The sequence below is a fragment of the Tyto alba genome, unplaced genomic scaffold, assembly GCF_018691265.1.
Source record: "Tyto alba isolate M040663 unplaced genomic scaffold, T.alba_DEE_v4.0 Super-Scaffold_2, whole genome shotgun sequence".
NCBI classification, from domain to species: domain Eukaryota; kingdom Metazoa; phylum Chordata; class Aves; order Strigiformes; family Tytonidae; genus Tyto; species Tyto alba.
In genome coordinates, this window is record NW_024881282.1 from 48,378,232 (window position 1) to 48,403,248 (window position 25,017).

Consider the following 25,017-nt stretch of genomic DNA (forward strand, 5'->3'; position numbering starts at 1 on the left):
CCTTGAACATGTCTAAGGAGACAGTTGTGCTTTTTTTTTTTTTTTAATTGAATGCAGTATGCCATTCTCCAGTCCCAAAGTGGATAGACTGCTTAGCATTTTAATTGGTTTTCAAGCTGAATTCAGCCTTAACGTTCAAGGCCAAAGACATGGTTATGAAGGTTAATTATACTTATCAACGCTTGGAAACAGTCGATTCTCATTGTATGTGAAGTGTTGGCACAATGATTTTCTCCTGGGGGGGAAATATGCTTATTACTTCATGATATAACTGGAATGCTTGTGTGCTTACCTTGATTAGGTGGTTTTGATGGATAAGCTTCTCAGTTATTTCACAGTTTGGTGCTTATAAATGGCTTTGAAATATCTAAGTGACTATTCACTTAAAGCCTGGGTTTTGTGAAGTTACTAGCACTCTTGGAGTTACCCGCTCTTAATTTCCTGTTCCATGCGTGTTGCAGATAATCTAGATATGAAAAGCTACCAAAGGAGCCTAAAAAGTCCCATTGCATTAAGAACTACTTATTGTATTTTTTCTCAAGATGTGTTCATTAGGAGGAGAGGACAGTTTATCCATATCCAAATTCTGTTGAGGGCTGCAAAACAAGGAAATTAAATCCTTTCTTACAGGAAAGATTATGCGTGCCTTGGTGTTTTTGAGATTAACGGGCTCTGCACACTTGTTGCTTTCATTGAAATCAGTATTACATGTGCTTTTGCTTGACAATTTTGGGACGAAAACACAAATCAACAAACATATATTCTCCTAAATGTTCATTATGAGACTTCTTGGAGCAATCAGAGTTTTGAAAAGTTAAAGCCTCTAGTTGTAAGTACAGTGTACCTGCTGAAGTTCGCTAGTTTGTGTCTGTGACCACTGGTTTTGAATATTCAGTGTGGTCAGTTAATAATACACTGAAAATGCAGGACACGAGATTTTGCCAGTCACACATTTTAGCATAGCACACAGTTGAAAACACATAGTGCCAGTTATTCTTACAGCTGCTCCTGCAAGAAATCTAAACAGGTACATTTAGTTTTCTTCCTCCTGACATCTCAGTGCGGTGTGTGAAAATGAGCATCAGAGATGGGATGTGCCCCAGGAAATGGACGGTTGGCTATGAGTAAGTTGGGACATACATTTCTTTCAGTTATAGCTCTGAGATCTGAGCTATTGCTGCTTAGCTCCATTTACATTGTGAAGCATGGAAATTAGTGTTTCATTCTTTTTCTAAATGCTAGACTTTGAAGTACCTGTGTAAGCTGCCTTCAAGGGAATAAAATGTGTAACATGATACTTAGAGGTGTAGTTAACTGCTGTGGCAGAGATACAGGGTATTGAATTGCTTTATGCTAATATTATCTTGGTAGTTAAGCTAGTGTTATCTTGGTATTGGGTGTGATTTTAAATGTGAAGGTAAACTATAAAATGCTATTAAACTGATAACTTATGTCAGTTTTGGTGACGATATTGGAATGAGGTAATGGTATGAAGGGAAGGATGTAGGTTTTTTCTTTTTAAAAATAAATACATTCTGTCTTGATGTATTCTTTCCCTTATTTATTGTAAAAAAACCAACTGAATTTGCTGGAGCTCATAAGCGTTGCATCTTTCCTTATGGGCATTTGTGTCTGTCTTTTTTTCTGTCCATGGGCTCACAAACTGTGTGATGTCCCTCACAACCTACACTGTGCTGTTCTGACTTCCCTTAACTGGCTGACTATTGAGGGGATGGATAGAGGGTGATGGGGAAACAGTTCTAAGATTCATATCACACAGTCCAATGGGATTGCACAGCTGAGGAGCCAGCATTCACCTTAAGTCACTTGCTGAAGTTGTCTGTTGGCCCCATTAACCCATTTTATGGGAAAGAGAATTCCCAGTGCTTGAGTAGACTGGGTGAAAAGGCAGGAGGAAGTGCCTTGTCCATCAATATTTGCTTGGTCCTGAATGGAATAATTCTTTGTCCAGGATCCTCGGGTTTTCTCTCTCTCATTTACTTCTCTGAAGCAGTTCAAAGAACTTCCAAGGAAGTGTCAGGATTTTGTTTTCCTGGCTGTGCTGTATGAAGTGACCTTCCGACTACTTCCTGGCTGTTGAGGAACAAACAGAACTCTATTATTCCAACTATGACACGTACTTTCTTTTCTGCTTGAATGAATGCAGTATGTTCTATATTGGTCCCTGAAGCAGAACCTTAAATGTACCCTGACAATGTGTGGTTCTTGCTACAGAGAATCTTGGTGTCTCCTCCCAGTACCAGGAGTACTGCTATTCAGAAATGGGATGCCTTTGGGCACACATATATTTAACTCCTGTGCTTGAAGGCAGCTAGCTTTGAGCTGTGAAAGGCTTGGTTTCTATTTTTAGCTATGGCAAAAATTGTTTTTATGTAAGTTGCTTTTATTGTTGCAAAGAATGTGACTAAGTTGCCTAACTTAGATTAGGCAACCATATTGAGCTGATTTCTGAGGGCTATGAATTGCAAGTAAGTTGTCACTTGATTATGCTTGTATCTCTTCCGTAGCTGCTTGTTGTGGCAGGCTAGGTGCTTCTCACCACCCAAAGAAATGTCATGGGGACTATGTAATTTGTTGAATAGAAATGAGTGGGGAAACAAAAGGCCTGGTGATAGGTCACTTCACAAGTCTGCAATGAGACAGTATTTTACAGTTCCTGTGGATCAGGTTATAGTGTTTAAATGCTATTGGTTCATCATCCTGTTAAAAGCTGTGTGAGATTCTTGTAGCAGCTCCAAATTAAATTGACCAGCAGTTACTCGGTAGCTTCAGAAAGACGAACTTGGATGTTTGCTGCTAGAAGCAGTAGTTGCTGTTAAGCCTGTACAAAGACTATTTGAAATATTTGTGACAACCAAAAAAAGCCACTTCCCCCACAGCATCCCCAAAAAACTTCTAAACCAAGACCAAACAAGCACAAACAAAAATCAACCCCCCCAAAAAACCTATGAATGATCCTGAATTGCAAACATGTAGGATAGCACTGACACCTAAAAAACTAGAAGTTAGGTTCATCAACTCATTTTAATTAGGCAAGCAATAAAGTAAAAAAACCTAAACTTGGCATAAATAATGGAAATCTAAATTAGACTTTCTAAATCTTTTTAATAAACCATGATGTGTAAGCCAGATACTATTGCTGCCTGTTTGAACTTGCTGCTACTTTAAGTTAGAATTTCTAGGGTTTTTCCTATTGTTGATAGTCTTCTCTGACCTTTTGTTCTTAAATTCTCATACAGGTATCCTGTATCTTGATATTGTGGAAACTACCTTCTAGCACTAGCCAAAAGAAATCCAAACGAAGGCCATCTCTTATGTCATTAACTATTTTAATATCAAGAAGAGACACTGCTGCCAGGAAAAGAAAGCCAAATTGTACATGAGAATAAACATTAGATTCCTGTTTGAAATATCCACCATGTGTAATCCTGCAGAAAGTCCATTTCGTAAAAACCTCTCAAACATGATGTAACTGTATTGCAGAGGAGCATGGCTTGACTGAAACTTGCTTCTGTTAAGTCTTCTTTCACACTTTTAATCTTAGTACTTGCATTGATTTTTCTCTTTTCTGTGTCTCAGGTTAGAGCAGAAGTTAAGATTGCAGTTACCCTCTTAGCTGAGCTCTTGTGAAGTGTGTTCATGGTTCTTACTGGCAGGAACCAGAGAGATAATCTCAGTTCTTTGGTGAAACTAAGCCACCGGGATATAGAAAAATGATTCTGTACTGGTACGTCTTTGGGAACTCTGGATGAGGAAAGGTGGTCTATTTTATTCGTTTCACATTAATGCTGTTCCTCAGCAGTGCTTGCTAGCAAAAAAAAGTATTACCACTGTTAGATCTTTGGAAGCCGGCAATCCAGTGTTCTTTCTAAATGGATGAGGTTAAATGGCATCACACTCAGATTTTGAATCACTGTATTCTTTCTTCTTGAGCAGGTCTTAGTGAGTCACCTAAGTCATATTGTAAGATTGGGGTTTTTTTCAGTGCACAGAACCAACTGCCCCCTTCCCCTTTATTAAATTTAAGGTGTCCTTTCAACAGGTATGAAAATTTAAAGAGCTCTTAAGGCATGTTTCATCTCTTAAAAATGACTTAACTGTCCTTTTCATTTCAGAAGAGCAGCAGTATGCATAGTGCAAAGGAAAGATTAAAAACCTATCAGAATTGCCAGTTGGAAATTTGGTCGTTTGCACTGACTCAATTTTGGAGGTAGATTATTAATTCTATGAATTTGATTTTCTTCTTTTTGCTGTAGATGTGCATTAAGATGATTCTCTTTCCCTTCAACTCTGTTATTCAACAGTAACTGTTTATATTGCTTTGAACTTGAGAAGCCTAGTCACATTTGGATCAAATTGAACTTGGCAGCATGCAGCTAAGGAACAGAAGGATAGTTTGTACTCGGGAGCTTACAAACACTGACAGTTACTGGTTGAGATGAGATACAGTAAGAAAAATAAAGATCAGTATCGTCTTTGGTTAGTTACTGTAGTTTCTGTAAAGGTTGTGTTGGAACCCCATGTGATACCAAAACTCTGATACTGTAGGTCACTTGTAGTCACCTCCTTACACATATCTGCTCTTTTGAAATCTATGGGGTTTGAGGTTTTTTGCGGGGTTTTTTGAGTATGGTCTGTTCTACATATTCTGACCTTTGACCTTTATAGCTGGGTGATTCAGAGGCTATGTATAGCCATGAATGTGGTATTAATTTGAATTTGCTTTAGTGGCTTTGAATCTGTCCATTGTCAAGGAATGTACTGAGAAAGATTTGATCACTTACGAGTAGGACAGTCATCCTATTTCTCCAGGTGTCTAACTCCAGCAAAGATGAGGGAGAGACTGAAGGTGAGAAGAGAGGGTGACTTTCCTTAAGCAGAGGATTGTGTAGTCTTTTGGACAGTATTGGAAAAATGCTCTTTGTACATCCCCCAGCAATAGAGACTTTTTTGACATAAATGTTATTGTAACATAAGTGATACATGCTTTAATGCCTGAGATAGTTGCTTGGTGTTCATATTAAAACTGCAAATTGTTTATAAACTTTTAGTAAGCAAAATGTTTTACAATGACTGTCTGACCATGTACATATTCTGAAACTGTGACAAGCTTGAATCTTGCTTGTGTTTGCTTAAGTCAGCTCAGAGAGGAGCCATGTAGGAAATCAGCTACAGTAGCTTTTGATGTGGCAGTGAACAATCTGCACGATGGTGCCTGTGTCTCCAAGCAAAGGCACTGCAGTTTCTGAGATACAGAAACTTTATACTAGTTTAAGCTAATTTTTTACTTTATTTGCAGTAGGTAAATAGCACTCATTTGGTCACATGTAGTTTATCTAGCAGTTGGCAATTCATTGAGCTGCAATAGTATGCTTACTTGAAATCATTTGTATATAATATCAGAGTAGTTCTCTGAAGCTTTATTCCTTATGAAGTCGATTGTATTCTTGACCTGCACATGAGGCTTAAAATATTTCTGTATCTATGATCGCATTATAACCAAAATGTTTAGTGGGTTTCATCACCGAAGGTAGCATTCTGCATCATTTGAAGTATTAAGATAGACTTTCAGCATCCTTTTATTGAGGCTTTTTCAGCACAATGAATTTGTTCTTATATGCTTAAAGTATTTTTCATAGGCTTGAAATAGCAAGTGTCCTTTTTTTTTTTTCCTTTTTGATGCTTTGACTCTGTATCTGACAGTCATGTCAAGGGGAAAAGAGAAAAATGTTCCTTTTAGAAAAAGCAAGGTTGGATTTTGTTTTGGAAAGTTCCACTCAGAGGAAATCCAGATCTGTTTCGTGTCTCAGAATGGCAACTGATTCCACTTTGGCATCAGAAATGGAAGGAATTGTTCTGCCACCTATCCATCTTGTCTGTGGAAACATCTCTGCTGACTTATCTTACTTTTTCACTTCAGAAAAACCTTTAACAACAACATTGCTTTTCCTTTTGCCTTGGCTTGACTCCCTTCACTTCCTGCAGTAGTTTCCAGTCGGTGTTGGGTGAGTCTGTAGCTGTAAACATAGTCCATGCTTGCACAGACTGTTATGGTTGGAACAGAGATGGGTTAAAAAGTGGCCCTTGGCTGTGCTTTACCACTGCTATGCCAGACCTGCAAGGAGAAAGGCAGGTGCCAAGTCCCGTAGCCTGGCTCAGTTTAAATGATCTGCATTTTGAGTGTGTCTGTTTAAAACAATTTGCAATAGCAGAAGTCCCACTGACAGAAGAGGGTTAGGAAGCACCTGCAGAGACAGGCCTGCGGGCGGGTCAGAAAGGCATCAGCTCAGGTGGGGAAGGAGGAGGCAAGGACCAGGTGTGGAGGACTCCTTTCAGCTGTGTCTAGGAGGGTTTGTCACACTGCAGCTTCATACAGCTGCCAAAAGGAGAGATAAGAAACTACAGGGAGTACCAGCTGGCCTCTCACCACAGTTCAGAACAACTGTTTTGTTTTGGTTTTTTTTTTTTTTTTCCCTCTAAGATATTAATAGGAGTAGCTGGGCTTCTAATGCAAACCTCTAGATGAAAGTGAGTGAACTAGATATATGGGGGGATGTGTGTGTGAGGCTATTAGTAGTACATTTGCAGTTGTGAAAGGAAACTTCTAATGCTGTTACAAGAAAGGCAGGATTCCCTGACTTTCAGTTATTACATTTGCCATGTTGCTTGCTTAAATCTTATTTAGCTTATCATCGTGGGCAGGAAAAATGCAAGGCCCAAATAGCACATGTGCCCTTAAGTCACAGGGCAGAGTTCTGAAAGGAAAACAGTTTGCAATGTGTCTAACCACCTTGAGTGCATCTTTTTCTTCAAACAAAGGCTGTCATTGACCAATTTAACCTTGTATAATGTCCTGTAAGGTTGGTTTGGCATCTGCTTGGTTTTGCTTGTTGGTACTGCAGCATCTTGAAATGTAAAAATAAAATGCTAGATTTGGCCATGTAAAGGTTTGATTCACTCATAGGTGAAGGAATAGGCATTTTTACTGTTAAGACCAACAACTTACTTGAATCATGGGCGCAATCTTGCAAAATATAAATCATGAAGACTGTGATAGGTTGGGACTTAAGCTTTTTGAGAGGATGTAGAGTTTTAGTACATGGAGGTGACTTCCGTACTCCTTCATTTTTATCAGGGCAGGTTTGTCTGTGGGACATCTATTTAAGGTAGTAATTATTAAAGTTGCAATGGGTATTCAGAAGTTTGCTATACTTCTCTTGGTATTCATCGCCATTTATCACTCTCAAAAGATATCTGAGGTATCTGGACTGTGCTTCTACTTCAGAAGTTTTTTTTAGATGAGAGATGTTTTCAAGTCTTGTTTTTAAGCACTGCAACATTCCTAGTTTTTTTGATGGTTTATTTTTTTTTTTGTTTCCCCCCACCCCCTTCTGAAAACAGCAACACAGAAATAGAGGAAACAGCTTTCTTTGCATGTGGACTGTTTATTCAGGAAATTAGAAGGCAGGTGATGAAACTCAGGGTGGAAGGAAGCGTTTCATAAGGGTGGATTTGGTGGCTGATAGCATTTAAGTGATCACAGTATACTCAGGAGACACACATGAGGCAGCTGAGTCCAGCGTGGTTATACTTGTAGCAGACTTTTGAGCATTCAGACAATGCAATTCAGAGTTAATATAACCATGCAGTTTGTCATCTATGGCTTCCCCTATACTATTACTGGTTTTGTCTAGCTCTTCTGTTTGGCCTGACTTCACAGCAGAAGGAACTGAAGTTCGAGATTTACTCAGCTCTCAAATTGCTTTTCTAGAATTGCAGAATAAAACCACTTCCTAGTTCTTCTTCCAAGTTCTTGTTAGCATGTGTAAGATGCTTAGTTTGAGAGTTGAGGAAAATTTATGGTTTCTTTGTTTACCAGATCTTTTGCCAAATTGTTTACTAGTAACTCAGCTTCAGTTCCTGCTTTCTCACAACTGGTCTGAATAAACACGGGGTCCTTGGCATGCAGTGACACTGTGCTATGTGCAAGAAGCTGGCCTGATCTGTAGCTTGTTAATGAAGTGTACTTGGTGTGTGGACTCATTAACTGAGAGAGACGATCTGTTGCCTCACACTACAACCAGGATCTGTACTTCCTCTGGTGCACTGGATTCAAAGAGCCTTCAAAGAAATATATGTCCCCATATTGTCTTCTGTGCTATTGCTGCTCCCCTGCTGCATGGAGCAATGTGAAAGTGCCTTCACTCTATCGTATGACTGCTGAATGATACTTATATTATTTGAGAGCTTTGGTTTGATCACCCTAGTTAAAATTAGGATGTAGATTTCCTTTAATCTCTTAAAAGTGCTCCTATCCCTGTTAGCTCTTACTTTTTATGAAACTTGTTCTCTTTTTTTTTTTTTTTTTTTTTTTTTTTTTTCTCTAAGCACTTAGCCTTCTCCAGAGTATTACCTTAACTTCCTTATCGACCTTATGGAATGGAATGCACTGATAACCACACCTGAGAACTGCTTACCTAGGGGTTACCTGGTGATCCTGATGGGCAGCAAGTTGAGCGTGAGCCAGCAACATGCCCTTGCCGCAAAGAAGGTGAATGGTATCCTTGGTTGCATTAGACAAAGCATTGCCTGCAGGTTAAGGGTAGTGATCTTTCCCCTCTGCTCAGCACTGGTGAGGCCACACCTTGAGTCCTGGGTCCAGTTCTGGACTCCCCAGTACAAGAGAGACATGGACATACTGGAGAGACTCCAGTGAAGGGCCATGAAGGTGATCAAGGGGCTGGATCATCTCTTATATGAGGAAAAGCTAAGAGAGCTGGGACTGCTGAGATTTGGAGAAGAGAAGTCTCAGGGGGATATCATCAATGTGTATAAATACTGAAGAGAGGGTGTAAAGGTGACAGACCCAGGATCTTTCCAGTGGTGCCCAGCAACAGGAGAAGAGGCAATGGGCACAAACTGAAACAGGAGGTTCCTTCTGAGCATCAGAAAATACTTTTTTACTGTGAGGATGAGAGAGCACTGGCACAGGTTGCCCAGTGAGGTTGTGGAGTCTTCATCCTTGGAGATATTCAAAAGCCCTCTAGATGCCCTCCCACAAAAAGGGGGTTGGACAAGATGACCTCCAGAGGTCCCTTCCTACCTCAACCGTTTTGTGATTCCCTGTGAAATCGTATGTCTCTGGTATTGTTGTGACTCTGCTTTCCAGCAAGGACCTGGGTGAATTTTTACCCTTCCTGACACCAGTATAAACAACTAGGTTTTCTTTCTCCTAGTATGCCTCACTTATGTGACTTGTTGCTACCATGATCTTTCAAGTCAATGTATTATGCCTGTGTCATCATAAAGAAATTTACAATATTCTCTTATCTGATACCCATATTGGACAATTTAAGTGCATTAACTTATTTTAGGCCTTAAGAAAACAGGCAGCCCACAGAGCTTAGCAAATCAGTTTGGAGGTCAGAGCCCTGGAAAATGCTTCCCCTTTGGAAATGCCAGATCAGCATGCACTAGCCATTTCACCATGCGCTTGGTGCAGCCGTTAGCAGGTCACAGATGAGGCTGTACCTCTCCTGTGAGGTATGATGCAGGAGTGTAAGAGGGTATGCTGATACTATAACAGATCACAAAACAGTATCACAGTGCAAATGCCATATCTAATGACCGTAGTTGATAGTACTTAGGGAGAAAGCTAAAACCTGCCTATATAATACAGTATGCAGGTGTTCAAGTAACTTGGTCCATAGATTAAACAGAAAACGTATTAGATTCAGGGGTCATCTCTACCGCTTTTACTTTGTGGCTGCACCTTGGCTGAAATTCAGGAACTTGTGTGGGGGGCAGTGAGGTTACAGGAGGTAGTACGGCAAGCATCTCAGCCATGAGATCAGGCGAAGACCCTTGGTGAAATTCTCCAAATTTAGTGAAGTGCTTGAACTGAAGATAATCTGTGGGAGAAGAAGAGTCATTTTGTGAATTGAATGATGTTAGAAACATAGCACCGGTGGGGTATTACTGCCATGGAATCAGGGCTAAACTCTTTAATATTCCTTGAACAATTTAAACACTTGGTGAGGAACTTTTTATGCTTGAGGAAAAAAGGGCTTGTCTTTCCTAATAACTCCTTTATTCAGTTAAATGAACATATCCCCTGCAATAAATACACATATAATCTGGTTAATATACCAAATATATAAGTCAATACAGAACACTGCCAAATCCACTTCACTGATCTCTAAAGGTGTGAACAAAGGCTTGCTGCCATAGAGACTTCTGACATGGCCAAGGCACCTGACGTGCTGCTTTTGCTCTGTGCTCTGCATAACTGTAAGAGAATATCACATAACGTTATAGTGCTGAGGCATACTTCTATGGCTTTTGAGGTTTATTTTTTTTTAATGGGTGGGAGTTGGGAAGAGGCAAGAAGCCACATAAGACATCTGCGTAAACATGTGTATAGATAGAAAAGATCCTGTTCACGTAGAGTAGTACCTTTCATTGATGCGTGCTGTCCTTTGCTTCTGTGGGAGACCCAAGCAGGATTTACTATTCTCAAGGTGCAGCTAACTGAAAATCAGATTGCTAGAAAAACTACCAGGGCTGAAGCAATCTGTTAAAGCAAATTAAGATGAAATACAGATGTTAACCAGACAAGTTGTTGATTGTGTGATAAGTGGGATGCATTTCCCTTCTGCTTTAAATATATGTTTCTGGGCAGATCACCCTAGATCTTCTTCACAATTGGAGAGAAGTAGCTTACTTTGAGGCATGATTTTTCTGATCGGTACAGCTGCTTTGTAAGTGCCAGTTTGTATCCATTGTCTAGAAAAAAAACATAGGTTAGCTGGGATACCATCATATCATTCTTTTCAAATAATTTCTGTTTGTGTGTGCCCTTTTGCACATTTAAGCTCTTAAGAGTTGTGATTGTGAAGTAGGAACATCTGTTAATTAAAGCCTCAAACCAACCAAACTGCAAACACTTGTGAATGTGGAGAGAGCAGCAAAGGTATGACATAAGTCCCCCAAACAGTAAAAAGATGGTGATTTAAAATTGAGGTCAGGTCTTCAAATGTAATGGTCGGGTTAGCTGAAGTAGAAAAGAGTTCATTTGTGGAAGCACCCCTCGTAATAACCTGGCAGCATTTACAAATACATAAATTCCCCTTCCCTACATTGATTGGAAAGTTGTTTCAAAGACTTGGTGCTTGGATAGTTGAAAGCATTTGTAATTTTAAAAATAAATCTGTTCTCCAAGTTCATACTTACTTGACTTTTTGGCAATATCTTTTTGCCTTGCCTTGCTTTCTGTGGTATTTATTTTGGCATATTTCAGAAGCAATGTTGTTCACTTTCAGCCTTCATTTTGCCAAGAAAAATAAGCCAAGCTGGCTGTCTACTCATAAACTAAACAATGTGGGGGAAGGTAGTCCTTAACCATTTCTGCACCTGCTTTACTCTGCATGTCTGTTCAAGCATGAGCAGACAGAATTTTCTCCCTTCTCCTCCCAAATAATTTCTGTGCAGGTTTTGGGGACCTGCTGGATTATGGGGATGTTTCCTGGGGACCACGGGTGACCATGAAGATGTTAGGGTGCCTGTCTGACGATACTCTTGAGACTGAGATGAGGAGGATGTAGTGGCTGTGGCCATGTGAATAAATGGAGGAGCAGAATATACCAGGAGTGTTGACAATAAAAATTATGAGTTTAAAAACGTCTGTTAAAAATAGAGATGGGTTTAAAACTGTTTTAGGGTGAATGTTCCTGTGTCAGGAAGGACCTGTATGTTTGGGTATCTGAGTATGGTTGCAAGTTTGTGTAACTAAAAAGCTATCTGGTTTAAATGTCAGTGTATAATCTGTTTGCAATGCCGCTGATTTTTCATCCTATTTAAGAGAGTTTAGTATTTCTATAAATTGAATATGTATGCAGCCTGGTGTTGCTGAATTGCCTGCTAATAATAGAACATAAAATGGGTGTTGGGGGAGAGATGAAAAGGAGCAGTCTCCAAGAGACATTACCCAATTCTGCATCCCCATGCTGCTGTGTGGAAGGTGCATGTCGCAGTGCCTGCTACCCTGGGAAATAAAGCTTCTGGGGAAAATTCCTCTCTCTGTGGTAATGCCATCTTTCATTTTATTAATGCAAATTAATCACTTGTAGTCATCTCCCTTCAGATGTCTCCTGTTTCTTGTTTGCACAAAAACATCTAACCATAAGCTTCCCAGTTGTTATATGCCACCTTGATAATTAGTCAGGTGTTTGAGTAAGATCCTCATCAGTCCTTTGAAGGGATTCATAGGGAACTACAAACTTTGCAGTTTCTTTAGCATCCAGTCTTTTTGTTAAACTTTTTATTAATGCTTCCTTTTGTGTTGTAGTGGCATATGTTATGGTAATTTGCTATAGTGTGTTAATTCTGTATGTTCTTTATAAGGGATTTTTAGTTCTAATATGCTTTATTTAATACAGGAGCAAAATATATGATAATAAAAACATTGAAAGCAGTTGAACAAATGGTTGTTCTTTATATTGAGATTTGTTTTCATTAGTGTGCATTTCCCGAGGCAGGTTTGGCATTGCAAGATTTTGTTGTGTACTCCCATGGCCCTCTCCTTGCCCTTCTGCCCTCCAGCACCTGGGATGCACTTCAGGCTCCTTGGAGGGGCTGTGATGCTTCCTCCAACCTCACCCCTGTGTCCTCAGTTAATATTTCTGCTGAAGCTTGAGCTGAAGCCATAGTTTGATGTATACCTTAAGCAGAATGTGCTAACAACACAGCTTTAAAAAAAAACAAAAGTCACCATCTCCATGCTACCACTGCTCTTGCACAAGTGTTGGTTTAGCAATCTGGTTTGTAATTTAGCTGCTTCCTGCCCTCTTACCCCACCTAAGACACAAAAGGGGTGGGAGTGTGGGGGGGAAGTCCTTCAGCTAATTCTCTGATCAAACACTTACTCTGGCTGAGGGAAAGGCCGCGTGAGCATGGCTCTGTGTAGGGTGTTCTGCCTGCTGGATATTGGCTTTACTGTTTTGAGCAGGCCAGTTTACAGGTGTCATGTCCACTTGTATGTTTTGCTGGTGGGAGCCTTGGAGAGAGAAGCAGAGCAATGGGCTCTAGATGGGCATCTCTAGGCGTCCCATTTTGACCAGATTCCCTCTACTAAATGAAGGAACAGTTAAGGCATGTTTTTTCCACTTGAGTTTTACTCGATTCCAGACTGTTTTCTTCTCTCACTGATAACTTTAAATGTGGTGTCAATACTAAGGTTTACTGTAACTTTCGTTCTCTAGCAAAAAAAGTAAATGGGAAATGTGTCGAGAATAAGGCATTGCTTTCTGGCTGTGTGTGGTGACCGCTGGCTGAGGGCCTGCTCTGCCACAGAGGGTGCTGGTTTGCATGAATGATTTAATTTCTCTGTGTCTGTTAACACAAAGCAAATCGTGGCTGTTTCTGGAGTTATGCTGGGAAGCCTTAAACTCTGACCACGCCAGAATAATTTATGTGTATCCACACAGCCTGTGTGCACATGCCTGTGGGAGGGGAGCCGTGTGCTGCTGGGGACTCTGGAAGGAGGAAAAATACAGAGCAAAACCTGTGGTTTTCTTTCTTTTATTTATTCATCTTTTTTTGTTTGTGTTCTTCCAGTATAACTCTTCCTTACTTGATGCAAGCATGGTTAAAAGTAAATGCTTCTGCAAGTAGCTTTTATTTTGGCCGTTTTATTTGAAACTATCCTTTCCCTTCATTCCTAAAAACGTTGATTTTTACGAGTGAATGTTTTGCAAGGAACAGTAATATACACAGTTTACAATAGGAAACTACTTACCCTCTTAAAAGATAGAGGAGGGAGAAGGTGTAGCTTTTTTATATATATCAGCCATTGGAAGTGAATTATTGTATTTTTCTTTCCTCCTCCAGGATCTCGAGTAGCAAGATGGCAGAACTCTGACAGAGACACAGACGATACGCCCTTTCAGCATGGAGACCATTCCGGTTGATGGGGAACTTGATAGAAATTCAGTGAGTAACTTAAATGTGGCTTCATGTAATCAGATGAACATGAAGATGCTTTTGCAGGGAGAGTATTAAATGGCTTGAATATGTTCTAATTTGGTTTGAACTGATACTTTTCTGGTGAATGCATTTGGAATATCATGTAGTATCACCCATCATTTGCTAGATTCTCATGGTAGGAGAGCTGGATGTCAAGAAACATTCAGTTCTTGGGTTTGATCCTTGGTGTCTCAGAGTCCCAAAAGGGAAAGGTATTCCTTTCAGTCTTACTTTACTAGTTAGTGACTATGGACAAAAGAAGAAATACTGTATTTCTTGGTGGAGTGAGGAGCAGAAAAGGCAGAATTAGTGATAATTATATATTCTCAGAGTTATTTGAGGTGTAAGAGTTGATAATCTCTTATGATTATAAAATTTCTGAAGTAGTGAAAATACCAGTTCTTTCTTTCTAAGCACAATTTAAAACCAGGAAAGGCTATGGGTACTGTGACATTTAAATCATTATCATCATAATATTAAAATTATTTAAGAACTTAATTTTTCTATTAGCAGTGTTATGTGGAAGCACTCTTAATAGCTGAAGTAGAAAATGTTTTTAGTATCCAAAGCTGCTTTCTGATACAAAGCACTGCCTCCCAAAGGCAAAATAGGGTATTTTTTCTGTAACTGAGGTGAAGCTCAAGTATGACACCTCATTAGTGCCAAACTTTATTTGTGATGGTTCAGCTACTACATGGACCTATTAACTTGATTAAGTGTTTTATTACTGTTTCTATCTTAGGTGATGAATTTGGAGACAAGATATTTTGCAGTGCTTTAAGAGAATCCTTGGCTTTTTTCTATAATAAACAAATTCACTGATTTGTTGCACTGCCAGTGCATCTATATCCCAGGAGCAACATACTATGAATATTACTATCTTCTAACTGTGCAATAGGATATTTAGAAAAAAAAATAATTTCTGTCAATTCAGTTGCAGTACTCCTTGCTTCCTAACATAAAAAAAGTGTACCAGTTTACAAAAGACTTTACAGTAACTTGAAATGTGCTAGTTTTCTTTTTGTGATATGCCATCCCAATAGCATGATGTTAAGAAGGTACCTTGAAATGAGGCTCGATGTTTTACCAAGTCTGCTTCAGAAGAATGCTAAGTGTAAGGATAGATTTGCCTTTCATCCTATGTGTTTAGTCACCTGAAGTGTCATCTCAGAATAATTTTTTTTTAACTGATGGTATACTGTCATTGGCTACTCTAAGCATTTCTTACCAAAATATCTAGTGGCATAATTGTCTTAATTGCAGTTACAATGTGACATCTTATGTGTTGCACTACAGCTGTTAACAACAACACTTTTGAAAGCTTATCTGGGAGTCTAATACAGTTGGTCTGGTGTATACCATAGTAAAAATGGAAACTGAAATATTAAAAAAAAAAGTATATATTTTAAGACAGATTGGACCCAGTAATTCTGAAGACCTTGAGTGTATGCAAATCCTGACATTTCCCAGAATTTTAAATTTTTTGAAGGGTCATATTTGAGATTTTTCTGTATTCCAGATCTTTTGCTGCAATATGTTTTTTTTTTTTTTTTTTTTTTTTTTAAATTCCATTTGTCTGATTAAAATTCATGAAATACATGAGTTGCACACATGCGTGGATCAACTGATGAACATTTTGCTACGCTGTTTAAGTCCTTTGGGGGGGTATCTAGGAGGTACCTGAAAAAGCCCTTTTTAGAGGTGTTAGCTTTCTAATGTGTTTTTTGGTTTGTGCGTAAAAGGAAAACAGAGGAGATCACAGAACTTAATATTGTGGGCTTTTCTTTCCAGAATCGGTCTAGGGAGAAAAGTCTTACCTGAGATGCTTTTTCCTGTCTAAGAACTAGGTTGATATATACTGTATCTGAATACAAACATTATGACAGCTCAGCAAACTATTTTTGTAGTCTGGCACCATTAAAGCAATGCAAAATATTAAAGGCTTTGCTTTGAGCTCTTGTTTGAGAAGAGCATTTGCCTATTTTTCTAAAAAATAATAATTTAAACAAGCTTCACTGGCCAAGAACTCAGAACATTACATAGGAAAGTTTGGTGTAAAACATTCGTTTTCTAAATTTTATTTTTGTTTGAAAACTAATTTTTTAACAAAACATACATTTCAGAAACATTTTGCATTTGATATAACTTGTGCAGTGCGTCCTTGCTATTTAAATACATCAGCAGACATAAAAGTACTGTTTTCCCTTGATTCATGGAATAGAGGTCCTTTTTACTGATCAACTTTGCAGGTTGGGTTAATGGTCTTGAATTTAAATGTGACCTGATTAGTCTTAGTGATTCACACGTATTAGAGACTGCTTTCAGGAAAAGTCTGCCTTCAGAAGGGTGAAAACTCTAACTTGGCTTTAAAATGTGCATTTAAACTCTATTAAGAATTTAGCTGTAAGCTTAGATTGTAAGACTAGTAAGTATGTGTAACAAACTTATCTTCTGTAGTGTGACATTCAGACATGCTAGCATAACATGGTTTTGCTTTTACCCTAATTTTCAACAGGAAAAGGACAAGTTTTCTATGGGACAAGTTGGCAGATAAAATTTGATGTTTAGCAGCAGTTGTTATAAGCTTTATTTCTGAGAAATGAATGTCTAAAAATAGTACTTTTGTGAAGCACAGAGCTGCTTTTGTATGAAAACACAATTATGGCTGCTGTCTCATGATGGTTTATGTTGCTGGATTTATTCCCTAGTCTTAATCTAAAATTTAACTAGGAGGAGGACTAGGTTTTGTATGTTTTGGTAGTAACATTTTTAACTAAATGTAGCCTCAACAGAAGCTGAATCAATTATGTAGTGTTGAGAACCTCCCTTATCAAAGGACTTGTTCTGTAATCAAAGTCATCAATTAAATAAATGTGAAAGTAAGTGTGGGCTGTGTCTCTGGAAATAAGTGTATGTTTCTTTTAATTTTGTATATTTAGAATAAAAATTGTGGGAGATGATGAACAGGAATGTCCCGAGGGCATTCATTTCAGAGAAAACATTGAAGTAGTAAAACTAATTTTTTGTTCCCTTAAGAGTCTAAATCCCTGATCTGCAGTAATATGAAATGCAGATGATAGAGATGAATTAGTCTATTGGAACACGAAGAGATGTTTTAGGCCAAAATAGTCTAATTTCAGTATCTTTAACATCTTGCATCAATATTTGGAAATATATATTCTGCAGGTTTTAAGTAAATACCCAGGCCCAAATAGTTCTAATGAAGACAGGGGGTTGACCAGCAACGGAGGCAGTTTGGTGTGTAAACAGAATGTCTATTGGAGAAGATCAGGGACAGAGTTAGACAGGCTTCTGTTTCAGCCTCTGGCGTAGGGCTGTTTGTACCAGTTCATAGGATTAACCATGCAATGCTAAAATATTTACATAAAAAGCCCCTGCATCGTCTCGGGTGACGGGTTGCCCTGCTCTGTGGTGTCATGTTGTATCTTGGTCAAGGCTGCTTGAGAGTCAGGCAGTGAGACAGGACCTGCTGCGATGCTTTTTGACTTTATTTCTTCAACACGTAAGTATGCACTGCGAGTGAACATGCTGTCGGAGTCTCAGAAACTTCTGATCCTGTATGTCTGTTAACAATTTATTTTTCCAGTTCTCTTCTCTTGCTTTCAAACTTTTAGTGTGAAATAAAGCAGACCAGTGCTGAGTAGTGCTGTTCCCAGTCCTTCAGTTGATTGCTGGATCTCTGTATAGTTCCTGCAGACTCCTTTATCTTGGTCTCTTATCAGTCACTGTTCTCTTGAACCTAAAACCAGCCTAGGGTAATACAGTTCCAGACTGAACATGGATTGTTTCCTAGTCTGCAGTATGTTACCTGTAAATTAAAAATAAACACTTTGTCCTGAAAACCATGGAATTCTTGAATGCGTTTCATGTACTAGTTAGTACCTTAACGTCTCTGGTAAATTCAGGGGTTCCCTTGGCAGTGTTTCACTCTTTGACCTAAATTTAATCTCTGACAGGAATAGAAGGTTGTTTACCAAGTGCACTTAGAATTTATTTCAGCTTCTCTTGTTTAATCAAGTCCTTTACCAGAAAAGTGCAAAATTATGACAGAAGGGTTCCCTCACCTTTCCAATGATGCATACTGCAATTGTAATATACTCATTGCAGTATTTTACACTTGCATGTTTTAGTGTCAATTTAACAGCCCTAGTCAGCTGTGAGGGATAAAAATCCGTGTTTTGAGATCAGGTGTGTAAGATAAGACTCCTGCTTGCCAAGATTTTTATTTTTCTTCTTTTTACATTTCCTGTTGTTTAGTCCTGATAAGAGAGGCAAGATTGGATCCTCTTTCAAGCAAGGCAAGAATTTATCTCCTTTATGGAGCACAAGTTTTTCGTTTGTGGTATAGAAGGTAGAGCATGTTTGAATTTATTTTATTTTTAAGGAGGAAATGTTCATGTTGATCAGTGCTTGTTTTCTCCTCCTCTTATGTTATTCATGGGTTTCAAACATAATAAATCCTTTAAAACACAGGTTGAACTTACCTTATATCTGTGCATGGCTGAACACAGTGGGATCTTAGCCTTGATTGTGGCCTTGGGTAGCAATGATTTATAAAAGATTCCATATCAAATGTCAGAAAGGAGTACAGACTATTACTATGTAACTACTTTCCTGTAGTGCCTATATTTGATGCATTCAGTGGGACAGAGAATTTTTTATACAACTTCATTCTTTGGAAATACTTTGATATAAAATGCTGTCTTCAGTTTAAAACTGCACTGCTTGTCTTGCATCCTAAGCAATTTAAAATGTTACCTGTGTTTGTAGATGAACCGAATCTGTGGCTTCTAAGTTTGTGTTTGTGTGGAAAGCAGTTAGGCTTGGATCTGACATTAGTGGGTGCTTGCACATTATTTATGTCTTAAAGGTTTTCATCTTTCTAAAACACCTGTCTGAAAGTGGAGTGGTTTTGGAAACAGATTCTGTGTTACTTCAGCTTTCTTCAGAGCTTTAGTCTTCTGAAAAAAATCCAGCTAAAAATTTCTTAAAATACATTGTGTATCAAGTCATATAAGCACTACATTGCTGATGGAGAGGTTCCACTCTGAATTGGCAGTTGGAACAGTTGCTGTTTACTAACCATATATGATGATGGCTTCTAATAATGGCTTCTCCATAAGCATATTTGTCAGTTTTGTTCCTTCAACTTTTCTGAACTGCTGAGTCTCTTGAGGTCTTGCCTTTTGTATTGAGGTGCATGTTGTGTTTTAGTTATGAACTAACACTGTTTTCATTGTCCTTCTTTCCCGCTGCTGCTGCTTTTGTGCACTTGCTTCTTCCTGGCCTGGATTTTTTTGTTTGCTGTTCTTCGTTCTTCAATTGTATGTGTACACAGCATCATGGTGATAACAGAGACTCTCATGGACCATCAAGTAAGTGATTCCTCTCTCCTACAGTATGTTTGCACATATATTCATAATAACTAACATCTATCTGCATATAGGCTGTTGGGCTAAATACTAGGTTTTCTTCTGTACTGTAATTGAGAAACTGAAGTACAATGAAAATTTACTATTGGAAAAGTATTTTATCTGGCATACTACTCATCTAAATGTTTCCTACATTAACCTTTTTTAGTGGAAATAGTTTATCCTTCACCTTTCCCAGACATAGCTAGAAAAAAATAAATCTTTTAAATTGCTTACCTGGAAGAGAAAAAGATATATTTATCAGTTTGAAATGAAACCTTCAGATGTTACTGTAGTATTGATAATGAAGACATGGAAATAATGGTTCAGAAACAGTTTTATTTTTGAGCTTGTTTGTTTATAATGCTATATGGTTCACTTAATTTCAATAAATTTACATCTTCAGAAAATAACAGGTATATATACTGTAATACTCAAATAAAGATTGGATCTACTGTGGTGACAGGGAAGACTTAAGTGTGTGTATGTATGTGCATGTACGCAGCCAGAGACTTATTAGTGCCAGTGGTTCATGGATGTTAGTATGACAGGCAGAATAATTTTGCTTGGGATCAAGAGTTTGTGTATGTGGGGAAGGGAAAGATGCAGGCACAAACTCTTCCTTTGGTGAGAAATCTGTGCAGAAGCCATGGTCTTAGCTGGTACCGCTTATTATAGACATTCAAAAATAATGTGGAATTGAGTTATAATAAACCTTTTCCTCTATCTGGGGTCCTTGTGCTATTTTCAAGAGTGCAGGCACTTTCACACACTCATTATAGAAGCAGAACAATGGGAATCTGCCACTTTAGATGCTTGCTTTATTTTCATAGCTTTATCTAATGAAATAAATTGGCTGTAAAGAACCCAATCTGTGTTTCTTCTGATGCATGAATCTTAGTGACAAACTATATTAGTAACTTGATGTCTAGTATGAGGAAATTGAACAAAATATGCATTATCAATTCTAATAGTTCTGTTGCTATTGAGGTGTGCCCTCCAAAGAGTTGTGAGGAGGCTTTGGTATTTACTAAGTGAGATTTCTTCTCTAAAATAATCTTCGGCTCATCTTCTGGGAGATAGATGGTATGGGTTTAAACTCACTCAGGTAAAGGAAGGGATGAACGGAGGTTGTCTTTCTCTTGGATGAGTGCCTTCAAGCCTGAGTAAAAGCCTAAAAATAAATCACCACTTTGAGACCTCTGAGTGAAAGGAATGGTTGGCAATGCTAACATATGTCTTGTCGGACACGCTGAGCATATGCCAACCAAATCCGTCTTTCAAGTTGCAGAGATGGCGTGTGAAACCTAAGAAGAATTAGAATCACAGAATTGTTTGGGTCAGAAGTGACCTTTAAAGGTCATCTAGTCCAGCCCCCATGCTGTGGGCAGAGACATCTTCCACTAGATCAAGTTGCTTAAAGCCCCATCCAAAGTGGCCTTGAAAACTTCCAGGGGTGGGTCATCCACAACTTGTTTGGGCAGCCTATTCTAGTGCCTCATCATTCCTATTGTAAAAAATGTATTTCTTATGCCCAATAGCAATCTACCCTCTTTCAGTTTAAAACCGCTGTCCCTTGTCCTGTCTCTACAGACACTGGTAAAAAGTCTTCCTCCATCTTTCTTGTAAGCCCTCTTTATATATTGAAAGGCTGCAATAAGGTCTCCCCAGAGCCTTCCTTTCTCCAGGTTGAAGAACCTCAACTCTCTTACCTTTCTTCATAGGAGAGGTATTCCAGCCCTCTGATTGTTTCCATAGGTGAAGCATTACCCAGGAATATAAAAAAAAAAAAAAAAAAAATTATTCGTCCTCACCAAAACTCAGTAGGAAATGTAAGTGCATTGAAGATTAGTCAAAAACTGAGTGTGGTTTTTCAGGTACATGGGGACACATGAGTCCAAAAGGATAAGTTTCAGTTTGGTATTTTGGACAAAGAAGAATACATGTTTGACTAGGAATGTAATTTATTCATTCATGCTAACTTTTATTTCACAAGTGAGCAAGGTCACTAGAGTAAGTGACCGTTGCTGTCTTTCAGTATCACTGTTGGTTTTATTCTGCGAACGTAATGAAATTCCAGGATAAAATATTTCAATGCTCCAAATGAGTTCAAAATTAGCTATAGGACTATCAAATATTGTCAGTAAATGGATGACTAAATATATACCATACATTTTTATAGTGTTTGTAAAATCAATCCATCAGAAGCTATAAACAGAAGCCTAGGAGTCTCTACAAATTGCTGAGTTAACTATTAATAAGTACTAATTAAATCTACTCTCTTAAAAAGATCTGCTTCAGAGTGGTAGGTGTTTGATTTAATGGCATCTTGAAAACTCGGGTTTGTTACTAGCATAACTTTCCCTGCTCCTCTCTTTACAAGTACTTTTTCCCTTTTCATTGTAATGGCTTGCTTTGTTTCCATCTCTGTCTTTTCAGGTTCCAGAGCTCCTGTCATAAGATGCTTAAGGCATATCTTTACAGAGCTCATTAACTGCCTGAAGGTCCTGCTGATTTTACAGTTGTGATTACACAGGCACCTGTAAAAATCAGGTCATTAGTAAGTCTTTTAGGAAAAAAAAAGATAAAAGCCTCTTAGTAATCTTATTCACTATCACCTGCTCAAAGCAACAGGTATGTTCTGCCTTGCCTTGTCTTCCCCCTCACCCTAAAGCAAATGTGCTGAGCATCAGGATGAGGCATTCTGAAGGAGGAGGACAATGTCCTAGGGGCTGCTACAATGTGGATAGACATTTATGTTCCTAACAGTTGTATTTCTATTTGTTTAGTACTTTTATAATGCTTTGTATAAAAAGGAGATTTTAAAACTCTCCTACTGATTATTGTTCAGCTTTATAGATTGAATTTCTCAAAACCTCACTTGATTTAAGAAGTTCATCTTGAATCTCCAGGCATGCAAAGTAAAGGAGCTTTTCTGACGCTGTTGGCAGTCTTTAAAGGACCCAAATTGAGTCTTCAGACTAATGAAGAGCATGAATTTAATAGTGAACTTGAAACTTGTAACCCTGTGGGTGTGACTGAGTTAACATTACTGAGTTCAGTTCACGCTTTGGTAAAACTTGTGTGCAGAGAGAGCTTGCTTTCACTCCAAATTAGATGGCCAGTACCATCTGAGAAATGATTGCATCTCAACAGCTTTAAAAACTGTGAAATTTCCAAAGCTCAAAGCTTAAAATAAAGCTATCGGTGCTTCATGCTGCATGTTCAGAAATGAGCCTTCTGCACATGTCACTCGAGAAAGGGTTGTTAGTGCAATTCCTGCTGCAGAGTGGGTCTCTGACATGGCTGGCAGCACAGCAGGCAAGGTGCCCCGCTGTGGAGTACCCACTTGTGGGGTGCCCACCAGTGGAGCCTGAGCCCTGGCTACAGTGGGGGGCTGGCCTGGGGCACCTGCGGGGGGGGGGGGGGGGGCTGTGAAATTCCTCTCCTATGGAGCTAAATGCAAGTGGCTCTTAACAGCTTTCAGTTAGTTGCTTGAAACTTGGTGCTACTGCAGTGCACCTTAAACATTTTTAAAACAAGTGAGTATAACTCATTCCTCTTGCAGGGACCTGTTTTATGTGAGCCTGTGAAGCAGGTGTTTTCTACCCCCCCTTTTATTTTTCAGTTGATACACCAGACCTTTTGTGGTGCAGTCCCCTCCAAGGACTTGAGCAAATCCCCTGCTCCTCCCTTCTGCTTACTTATAGCTGCAGGAAAATAAAAAGCTTGTTTGGTACTACAAGAAAAGCAAATTTTGTCACTCCTTTGAAGTGCTGGCCTTCTGGCAGTGACAGACTGGAACTCTGAACAGGTAGAATGAGGTCTTTACCTTCCTTCTCCATCTTCTCACGTATTTTTCCTGAGCAACAGTCTGCATAGGGTACAGTTTGTCTGGAGCAGAACCTTAGATGGTTTATCTGATGTAGAAAATAGTATGGGTGGGTATCCTGGCATCCCTACACTCTTCATACTGCCTTGTATTTATGCTAGTCTTTGCTGAAAAAATGTTTTCATTACTGTAATAACAGTAGAAATAAAGCTATGAGGAGGGCCTCTGTACTTTGCAGATTCCATCCAGAAAATGGAACTTGTTTGTTGAAACTAGATCGTCTGCTGAACTTTTAAAACTGAGGAAAGCTTGGGAACTCTTAAAATGAGCTGTGTCCAACCTTTTAGGCAGACTCTTCTTTAGTAAGCATCTTCTGTTTCCCCCTCTGTTCTCTTTTTGTCAGTGTATCTACTTCCCCAGGGCAGATGGTACGGAGTCAGCCATTCTTACACTATCAAAAAAGGTACAGTTTTGTTGTGTGCAGCTTAAGGAAATGTACAGACACCATAAACAGGATGGATAGCCAAGTGAGCTTACAAATAGTTAGAAGACCTCAAATAAGTCTTTCAGATTGATAAGGTTCAAGGAGAGTAACTCATCTGCTTTAAACCTTTCCCTTGACAGCGTCCATACATGGTCTTTATTAATAAGACTTCTTTCTTCTGTTCTACATACATGTGTTCATCTTCGCTTTCTAGGATGGTGGCACAGCTGGATCTGGCAAGCCATTTCCTGCGTTGGCTGTGTTGTGGCTAGTTAAACCAAGAACTTTTACAGAAGTGATGAAGACAGCAAGATTTCAGAAATTTAGTAACAACACAGTGCTGTATCTGTATTCAGTAGCAGCCATTCCTACCTCCTCCTAGTTTTTGTTTTCGTCTTCTGCCTCACGTCTCAGACCAGCCTTGTCAGCTCCTTTCTGCCATCCCCTCCAAAGAAAATCTCTGGTTTGAATCCTTATCTTCTAGGATGAAAAATTTTGCAAGACAGCATTTGAATGCCAGTTTCATAAATAGCAGTAAAGTTCTTAGTAGAAATCTATGGAGAAGCACATAACATCATTGAATGAGCATCCATTTTGTATTTCAGCAGTGGTAACAAACAGCGATGAATCACAGCTTTCAACTCCAGGAAAAATGAGCCAGCGCCAGGGGAAAGAAGCCTATTTTACTCCAACCAAAGAGTTACTCCAACCATCTCTCAGCCCAGGAACTGCCCATAGCCATGGTAAGACAAAGCTTTTTTTTTTTTTTTTTTTTTTTTTTAAGAGGTTTTAAGGAACTTAAATGCTGACATTAATTATCTGTTCCAAATGTTATTTCAAAAACATCGCCTTTTACAATAGAGAGGCAAGGAAGAAAGCATATCAAAATATTGTATGTAATTCTTTGTATCCTTATGTGTTAATCTGAAAGAGGAAAAAAAAAATGCATTTTGTGATGCATTAGTTTATTAAAGCACGCTATGATTTGTGGGAGAACAGTCCACGTGATGGTAAATCATTATCTGTGTGTAATCCTGTAACCAGTGGTCACATTAATGTCTTGAGTATTTAAGTTGTGTCTTTACACAGAAGTGTTACAATACAATTAATCCTGGAACCTTTGTGCAAAGATCTTTTAACAATTACTTCTACTGAAAGATCCTTCTCTCTAGGAAAGAGGGAAAAAAATAATCTCAGCACTACTTTTTGACAGCTTTCAGACAGTC

The 25,017-nt window shown here is 38.8% G+C and overlaps 1 protein-coding gene across 7 annotated transcripts in view; it reads left to right on the plus strand.

The window, feature by feature from the left end:
- Positions 1–25,017, plus strand: part of OSBPL8 (oxysterol binding protein like 8) — a 96,453-nt gene that overhangs the window by 17,893 nt on the left and 53,543 nt on the right. For 2 of the 7 annotated variants that reach the window (XM_032999930.2, XM_032999931.2), the window contains 3 exons: positions 13,909–14,010; positions 19,403–19,439; positions 24,397–24,534. In XM_032999930.2, the coding sequence (XP_032855821.1) occupies positions 13,969–14,010; positions 19,403–19,439; positions 24,397–24,534 (217 nt within the window). In that variant the 5' untranslated portion in view covers positions 13,909–13,968. Of the gene's footprint in view, positions 1–13,907; positions 14,011–19,402; positions 19,440–24,396; positions 24,535–25,017 lie in introns of those variants that run through there. The other 5 variants (XM_032999932.2, XM_032999938.2, XM_032999937.2 and 2 more) reach the window with 5 other exon arrangements.